General features: G+C 44.5%; 1 protein-coding gene across 9 annotated transcripts in view; it reads right to left on the bottom strand.

The window, feature by feature from the left end:
- Positions 1-714: 714 nt before the first annotated feature.
- LOC111149312 (LIM domain binding 2) overlaps positions 715-9,463 on the bottom strand; it is a 381,228-nt gene continuing 372,479 nt past the window's right edge. Inside the window, exons 7-9 of one of the 9 annotated variants that reach the window (XM_022506306.1) lie at positions 7,057-7,208; positions 4,358-4,500; positions 1,398-1,451 (exon numbers count right to left, since the gene is read on the bottom strand). In XM_022506306.1, coding sequence (XP_022362014.1) covers positions 4,396-4,500; positions 7,057-7,208 — 257 coding nt within the window. In that variant the 3' untranslated portion in view covers positions 1,398-1,451; positions 4,358-4,395. Of the gene's footprint in view, positions 1,709-4,357; positions 4,501-7,056; positions 7,209-9,463 lie in introns of all 9 variants that reach the window. The other 8 variants (XM_022506309.1, XM_022506308.1, XM_022506307.1 and 5 more) reach the window with 8 other exon arrangements.

Raw genomic sequence — 9,463 nt, 5'->3', positions numbered from 1 at the left:
CCAACTCCAAGCTCCAGAGTTCTCATAATTGTGGGCAGATTTCGCCGCTGTGCTCACAAACAGCCAGACTCACTTGCGTTGGTTGTTAACGCAGTTTATTATTGGCACACTTATCAGTAAAGCATACATAAAATACAGCTGTTTTATAACACACGGAGCCACTGTGTCTTTACATGTGTGGAAGAACATATTAATATGCAAATGGAAAAATTAGTTCTCTTATAAAGTTTCACATAAATACACTGGAATTGCCCCAAAAGAAAAATCCCCATAAAAGAACCAAGGGAGGGCTTTACAAAATATTATACAAGAAATATACTATGAAAAGAATCAACAGTCAACTCAGATACAATAAAAAACACAAAAGTTTCAGATTCATTAAACTGCCCACAAAATTAATGGATTACATGGCTTGAAAAGATTTGGATCAACAGCAATTTTACAAATGCATCAGTTCTCAATGGGCCAGGTAGGTGTCTTTCTTTACATAAAAATCCATCTCTGTGTCTTCGATGACAAAAAGACATTTCTTGTTTCAGTACTTGGACGATTGAATGAACTCGGGTTGGAGAACCGATTGACATTAGCTCAGCCATAAATTACCCTGCTAGGCCCTCTTAGCTGTTACCCAATGAAAGAAAAGGTGAAGAAAATAATACAAATAATAAGGATACACTTAAATTACTGTCCAAAAGCTGATTTTTTTTCTTTTCTTTTTTTACTGAAACAAGAAACTCTCAGATGCAAGTCAAAAAGCAGAAAATATTTTACAATATTAAAAAGTCATCTGTAGTTAGGGTCGGCATATAATGAGACCCTGAGCACTGAGGGCATATTGACAATATGGCCTTCGTTGTGTTGGGGCGGGCTTGTGGGGGGAACATAATTAACAAACATGTGGTTTAACACTGAGCCAGGAGAAGCGGGAGCATTCACTCTGGTTTTCATTACTATCAGCGCCAGTATCTGTGTTACCTGCGAAGGCCTCCAGGGAAGGGTCATGGAAGTTTATTGGAATAATCCTCTCAATTCAAAAGAAAAAAAGAAACTCAAACCCAGATCGTTGTGGTTTAGAAATAGCATTTGCGTGGAAAAGTTTTTTTTTTTTTAATTTTTTTTTTTTTTTTTAATTTCTCCTCCTTCCTCTCCTGAAAGCAAGGATCTGCAAGCGTGGGTGTACCCCACGGCCTACTGACAGTGGGTGCAGGTGCGGGTCAGTCTCACTGGGGAGCCTGGGGCGGGGCGTTTTCTGGTTTGGTCTCTTGAGCGGCGGGGGGTTTACTGCTCCACGGGCTGCTGTTCCCCAGGGCGGGGGGGCTGTTGAAGTCTTCCTCGTCGTCCACGCCGTTGGCCGCGTCATATTGCGTGTTTTCTAATCTAGTGATTAGCCTTTCGTCCTCGTCCCCAAACTCACCTCCCATCAGAGTTGGCTCTCCTACCACCATCACATCCTGTGAACAGCAGCTGACATTATTACAGGGAAACCTTGGGACAGAGAAGCTCAGCTTAAAATACTAGCGGGAGGAGCTGGGGGATCTAGGACAGACACACTCGTGTACTGTGCCCCGGGGTCAAGTCTCAAAGTCGGGGGCGAGACGCATATTTGATTTCTACAGGAAATAAACATTGCCTCCTGACGTGGAACAACCACGCGAGTTTATGTCCTTAGTGCGCAGCCTGACACCGGAGAACGAGCAATGCTAGCAATCTGCAGAAATAAAAAAATGGATTTTTCAAAATTAAAAAAATCCACGCTTTTAACTTGCTGACATTGGGGACTTTAGAGAGGGCTGTGGAAGCTTCTGCTGGGTGCTTTCCAATACCTCCAAAAATCCGCCACTTTTTATTTAGGGCCTCTGAATGCCTTTGGAAACTAGCAGCCAACGTGGGGAGGATACGGTTCTATGGTATTCACGCAACATTCCAAATGGCATTCTCTCTATCCCAAGGACGGTATACATTTTAATTGAAGACAGAATCTCTCTTTTTTTCTATTCAGCCAGGCCCTTTTATGCAGCCAATATCCTTGACATTCTGCTACTTAATTATGGTAATTAATTTAGGTAAAGTTTTCGATAAAAACAATGTTCACACTGATTTGACAATTTGCATAGCTAATTAAGTCATTAGCAAAAACCTGCTGATTGCCAACAAGCCCTGAATTTACCATCTGTTATTTCATGGTGCCTGTCACCTATCCCCACACAGACAACCCTGCCACCAATCTGGGCAGTAAAGAGAACCAGTCTGTCCAGCTGGTGCCATAAAAGGAAGATGAAGAGCACTAATTATAATTACATTGATGAAGCTGGTAGTCATCAGAAATGGAAGTGTGCAAGAAGAATCCATCTCATCACTCCTTTAAGTACAAATTGTCCTTCCATGCAAACAAGGAAACCACCCACTGTTGCCTGGAGCATCATGGAGGCCACTGCTGGAGAGGCACAGGGCTGGGGACAAGGATGCACACACAGGGCACAGCTCCAGCCTCTTTGTTCAAAGGGGGCTATATGGGGTTGATGGGTGACCTGGGCATGGGACAGGACACCTGTCAGGTGATACTGCTGGGCAGGCTGTGAGCACTAGTCTACTCAAAAGTGCAGTGACTCCCGGGGAGTGCCCAGTACAGTCATCTGCCTTGGCCAGAAAAAGCAAGGCTGAACCAGATGCTTTTGGACATGGAAGGGTGTGTTTCCTGACAGGGAGGCTAATTGGATGAAATGCCTTGGCAACTAGGCAAAAACCGTCTTCACTGGGGGCAAGAGAAGCTTTTCTGGGACAGTGTGGTAGAATACTGCCTTTGGTCAGGAGAAGGTCCAGTGGGCCCTCCAGTTTCCTTCTAGAATTCTGAAGGTGCCAACTGAAAGGAACCCTTAATGGCTGCCTGATCGATTTCAGAATGGAAAACCTTGTTTGAGTGATCGACTGACTCCCCGAGAATTATGGGGGAGATCATCAATGGATTTCCAAACTGTGTTTTCGGGCTAGTCACTCCTGTGATTTGACAAACATGATTTTAAAGAGCTATGTCCCAGGTGAAGTAAATGCCTCAAATACGAATTGGGTAAACTCAGCAATACAGGTGCTGGCGGGGAAATCAGCAGTGTGCTTCAAAGAACATACTGATTATGCAGCGAAGAGCCAGACGTGACACCAACATGGACTCGAGATGAGAACAACATAGACAGAGACTCTGACTGGCAAGAATACGGACAGGACTGCAGATGGAATGGGCTCTCCAGAGAGGAGGGGACGTTATCGGGTTAGCCGCACCACCCACTAGGGGTGTTTTGGACAAAAAAGTGCTGCTTGGTTATAGGCAATCAGGAGACAGTGTTTATGATCAGGAATAAAGGTGGGGGAAAGAACAGGGCAAGATTGAGGAGAGGATGATATGGATTAATCTCGTTTCAGGACTTACGTGCAACAAGCACACTTTGGAAGGGTTGGAAAACACATGCGTGAGGTGTCACAGGACAGGAGAAGGGCATGGGGAACAACCATGTGGGTCTGCATTAGTATCGTGAGTCCAAGGTCATCAAGAGAGGCTGGGACAGTGTGGGGAGGTAAGCATAATTTGGAAACAGAGGAGAAAAATCAGAAGGCAGCTTAAGCGTGACATTAGGCAAAGGTCCTCAACGCTCCAGGTGCCTTCATCGCATCAGAAAAATAATGGTCATTCATGAAAAATACTATGAAAATAGTGATTTGAATCGCTCCAAATGGGTCTGATATCGGCTCATAGTGGTTGGAACAGCTGGAAGAGATGCCCAGGCATAAATCCTTGTCAGCATCCTGAATTTCAGAGAGATGCATTTGCCTTCCTGACTGTAAAAGAAAATCCTCAGCCAGATACATGATCCTATGTGTACACGTGTGAGTGATTGATAGATGACAAGCTATGAAAGAGATGTGTGCTAAGAGCTTCTTAGGCACATAGATTCTTGAGGCCGCTTATACAAGTACGAACAGGGCTCTGCCTGGCTCTACGGAACCTGCAGACGAGAGGAGTGGTTCTCTGCTCAGGTGATCTCGATTTGTTAGCCTCACACAAAATGAATGGAGACATAGTGCACGTTCTGGGCTGCCTCTCACTAGTGGACGTTGGCTCCATCTTCCCCACCCCCACATCTTTAAAAATCCCCCCAACATTCAACATCGGTAGTGAGAGGTGCATTTCCATTGTCTGCTATCTCGTGTGTCCCACAGGAGGCAGGGCTGGTGTGTCTGAGAGTAACCCAGATGCCCTCGGCTCCCCATGAGGCAGACCTCTGCTCCTCGCTGGAGGCCTGGAGGTGCCACCAGCTCTTGCCCATGTCACATCTTCTCACTAATCCCCCGTGCAAGGACCACCAACCTCTGAGGAGGACTGGAAGTGACTCCTTTCAGGGCCCCTCAATGCTTCTCCTTAAATTGGCCAGAAGGGGTCACTGCTGTTGAATGACACAGGTCTCCATCCCTCCCAGGGTTGAGGCTGCAGTTCGGGATCGCTCCTAGCCCCTGCTCATGGAGTGAGAAGCAGAATCCAAGGATTAAACCCTAGTCCTCACCAGACACACACTTTGCTGCCGTGGCAGCTAGGCAGACCACAGTTGTGGTCACAGTGGCACATAAAATCTGGTCATGCCTGTGAATGAGACAGCCAGGGCTGCAGATTGCGTTCCATTTTAACAGTAAAATCGTGTTGGTAGTTCAGTACTCAGGGTTAAGAGATGTGGTCACTACAAGCCAGACGATGCTTATCATTTAATGTCCATTCAACTGGAGTGCACACAGAAATGTGTACATTTTTCCTGTTGTCTTTCCCTGCCCTTCTGGGCCCTCTGTAAGTTTTACTCTGTTAAAACTTCTTTTAATTGCATGGGATGGTGCTGAAATTCTGCTCTCACTTTTTAATGGTGCCTTGTTCTCACCGAGTCCAAAGGGTCTCAGCTCACTAAGAACCCTCTCGACACAGGTATCCTCCACTAAAATGCAGTTGGTGGACTGGAGGAAAGGAGCATCAGGGAGTAGAACAAATTACGTGCCCTTTAAAATAAAATTGAAATGTTTCCAACGAGGCCAGGTATGTCAAAATGCATGACACTTATGCCATTCTTCTACACCTGAGACGGACATCACTAAGGGACAGCCTGCCAAACCCAGTCTGGGCCTTAGAACGCTACTCAGTGCCAGACCCTGTTAGTTGACACCAGGAGACTGAGTGGGCAGGAGATGGGAAAATTCTTGGCCATCCCTCAAGTAGACGCTGAGCTCTTCTATGACAGGGCCTGGGTTTTTGTTGTTGTTTGTTTGTTTACTCTTGGTATAGTGAGGGGCACATAGTAAGAGCTCAGGAAACATTTGTTGAACTGAGCTGAATTCTTGCAGCCATTGTGCCTTTAAGTAGCAATGTCACCGTTCCAGAATCCTCTGGAATGCACTCTCATTTGCTAGGGCAAACTAACAAATGTTAGTTTTAAAACTCTAGGAGTAGATGAATAATGGGCTACTTTTGAGCACTTCTGGGTTGATTTATTTATACCAGGCCATTTTCTCTATACATTTTCCAATTTAACCAAGAGTGGGCCTAACTTATTGGTACCTTAATAAAAAGACTCTGTTTTACTTCTTTGATTTTTTTTTTTTTCCTGACTCTTTAGCCCACTTCAGAAAAACAGAGGTGAGTCTGGCATTATTTAAAGACTATAACTCCTAGCAGTCTTAAAATTAAAATGGTACCTTCCCCACAGGCTGGCCACTCTCTCCATGACCCTTTCTTTCTAGTGCAGTGAGGACGAAATCCATACCCTCTGTCTATGGAAAACAGGAGAAGAGTCCCCGTGGTCCCGGGGATTCTCAGGTACTGATGGCATTGGTTTTAGCCAAAGAAAATGGACTGATGGAAAGTGGGTGAAAGTGGGTCGGGGACAGACTTGAAAGACACATTTAGAAGTAAGTGGAGAATCCCCATGAAAGAAGGGTCCACTCTCACAGGGGGAGAGATGTGAGGATGACAGATCAAGGTGGGGGGGTGGTGAGAAAGAGGCAAAAGGTCAAACTGCATGGGTTGAGGGAAGTAACAAGAAATAGAGCACATTTCCCAAGACATGGTATCTAGAGGATATCCATGGAGCACCACGAAAGTGTCGGGGCTCAAAGGACAGTCAGACGCCTGGTGACAGGGTGGTGTGGCTAGGGAATCAGAGAAGGAGCACCCACAAGCAATCGTGAAGGGGACAAGGGACAAGAAATGCTTAGAGGAGCATGAGAATTTAAAAGCGATAAATGATCTGACACTGGGCTGAGGGATTTGGAGTCAGGAAGGAATTGGGCAGACAGGACAGGACTTGAAAATAAAAGTAATAGGAGATGAAGAAAGATGAAGAAAGGGCCCACACGGTATACACTCTTTGGGGACACCCGTCAGCTGTCAGCCTTGGAGTTCAAAGAAGCCTCCTTCTCAGTGGCCCATTTCCTTTGTCAAGACCCAGAAATGAAAGGGTCAAGAGGTCAAGAGAGCTGAGACCAAACCAGGGCCTGACCCTCCCCCTGAGCTCATGAAATGGGTAAAGTGGAATCCACTGAGCTGCATTTTGAGTGGCCGGGAGTTAATTACCTGAGTCTTAAAATACGAAGGGACACCCATGTCGGGAAGGCCCAATCCAATTACAATATGGAGCCTGAACGCCGGGAGCTAGTTTCCAGTGGAGCACGGGGTCTCCGGTGATGGCGCCGAGAGCCCCTTCTATGCCACCAGGCATTGCTGCTAAGTGATATTTTAATTAAACCTTAATGACATATCTCCTGTCTGTGACTCTGACGGCTTTTTAATTCAGGTCCCTGCGCAGCACAGACTCTTAATATTCCTTTCTAATTCCCAGGTTGCAAAGGAAGGTTTCCATGGCAGAGCTCCTCCCTCCCCCCCTTGCCCTCCCCTAACCCCGGCCTTGCCCTCCCCCGCCCCCAACCTGCCCAGAACGCTGTTGGCAGCTCAAGGAGGCTTTCACGTGGGCCCCTGCAGGTGGAAGACAGGCAAAGGCAGGATTTCAGGCCTAAAAGGAAAGCGAGACTTACAGGTACCTGACTGGACAGACTCAGGTTGGCGGCCGGTGTCTTCTTCTTGCTGCCGGTACTGTTGGCGTTGTTGCCGGCACTGCTGTTGGAAGTGCTGCTGGTGGAGTTTTTCCTTTTTCTCCGTTTGGTTGTCGGCTGCCTTGTGGGTTCTGCTGCACAATGGAAAATGGACGGAGGATCAGTTCCAGGGCGACGGTCAGAATACTGTCCCTCCAAGGAGGCTGTGCTTGTGAATTGAAGAGTAGACTCTAAATTGTTTCCATTTCTTTTAACTTTACACAGAGTAAAGGAAGGAAGCCGTTTTATTTTTAGCACAACATGCGTGCAACCCTCTTCTTTGGTATCTAAATGGAATGATTTGTGTTTTATCGTGTTTTGTGAACGTTATATGGGTGTCTGGAATCTATTTTATATTTTAAGGGCCAGCCGCAAATACCACTTTTATAGTTGAGTTAAAAGTCTTGTTACCATTTCAAAATTGGGGAAAACATTTTTCTCTGGACTGTCATTTCTTTAGAGCAAAAGGAGGGCCTTGATTTCCCTTGGGGTGTGAGAGAAAAGATGAAACTGAAATAAGGTGGTGAACCTGGGTAGTAGCTTTGTCTCCGGGTAAGTGCCCAGTGCCATCACACCTGGAGATGCTCAAGTACAAAGAAGAAGCATGAGTTCTGGCAGCTGTGAATGTAAAACGTAGGGTCCCAAGCTCAGTATGGTTCTCAAGTTGCATGGTTTGGACTCCGATGTTTAAAGAATGCTACTAATTTCAATGTTCCTGGGGGAAAAATGTCCTAGTGTGCCACAGCCAGCATATTCATGAAGGGGAGCTAAATCTTTTCAAGAAAGATTTAGAAATAGAGGACAATATTTTGGACCGGATGGATGGGGAACATCTTGGAAGCATAGGGACCTGTGGTGATGGGTGGTCAGATGAATATTATTTATTTATACATTATGTAGTGAGTTTTACCAAATGTTTTCATGTTCTTCATGGTTTCTATGTCCTGTCTTATATTCATAGCAATTCTATTAATTAGATACTCTTCTAATATGTGCTTTGTAAATGAGAAATGTTCAGAAACTTTTTCCAGGCAGTTACTCAGTTGGAAATGGAATGTAAGAGCATCCTTTTTGCTAACCCTAGACTTGACCCAACTCTGATGGAGAGAAGGTGAGCCAAGGCCATACCAGAACCAAGTGAGAGGACCTTGTGGCATTTTCTTAAAATACCTATGCTGCTTCTGATGGGCAGTGGGCAGGATCTCCTTTAAGGATCATTTCAAAGACCACCTAGTCCACCAAATTATCCCTGACTTTTGAGGAAAAAAGGGATTATGTTCCCATTTACATACCATTTTTTTCCCTTCATGAATATTTTGTCTCTTATGTTTAAAGATTTTTATCAAAGGGCCTAACATGTCTGTCCACAGAGAGTTATGGGTGCTTGTCCTAAAGGTTGGGGAAATAGGAAATAGAATTGTTCTAGCTCATGGTGCCAGAGTTGAGTGACACGTTCAAAGTCAATCAAATACTCAGTTCCCCTGATAAACATCTTCTTCCTTTACCTCAAGAATTAAAGTCGGCTACTTTTTTTTTTTGAAATCTGTACTTCTTTTGTGAAATTTTGGGGAAATATACCTAAATTGTGTACTCTGGATTACTCCCATTGGCAGCAAGTAGCTGAAGTCATAGAGTCATGAACTCTGGAGACATAAACACCTCTTGTGACACAGACCTCCTTCACTGATCAGCTATGAGATTGTCTTTGGCAAATTACTGCTTAAATCCCAGGCCCTGTATATTTGAAATGGAAGTAATATTGAATACCTCATAAGGTTATTGTCAGGATTCAGAAAGAGAATGTAAGGTCTGGGAGGGCTGGGATTTCTGACTATTTCATTCAGTGCTGTACCCCTGTGACTGGAACAATGCCTGGCACCTATTAGGGGCTTAATCAATAATTATTGAATGAATGATTGAGTTAATAAATGATATATAAATTATATATGCATATATTGGAAAATATAAGTTCTCAAAGCATTCATTCAGTGAGATTTTTTTCCTTGAAGCCTTATTGATATTGAAAGAGAAAATAATCTAAGCGCATTCAAATAGATTTGAAAAATAATGTTCCAAATGTCTAAAATTCCTCTAAGACAGGGATGCAACTATTCTATGTAGAATGATGCTCGTTTTCTCAGATTTCTAAATATGTACTTTGTTAACTACTATATTCATTTCATATAAAATGCCTGGCCCACGACCAGTGGAAGGTGACCATTCTATTTTGTGATTCAGAAAGCTATGTGCTTCGTGTTAATAATTACTCTTTATAAAAATAATTTTTAGTGAACGGATACGTTTTGCTTTTATGATCAATGAGGCTCGACACACGCCTGGGAGTGAAAAT

This window comes from Enhydra lutris, unplaced genomic scaffold (assembly GCF_002288905.1).
Source record: "Enhydra lutris kenyoni isolate GAN:26980312 unplaced genomic scaffold, ASM228890v2 scaffoldscaffold21, whole genome shotgun sequence".
Taxonomy (NCBI): Eukaryota; Metazoa; Chordata; class Mammalia; order Carnivora; family Mustelidae; genus Enhydra; species Enhydra lutris.
This window is presented reverse-complemented; position numbering and strand designations above follow the sequence as displayed.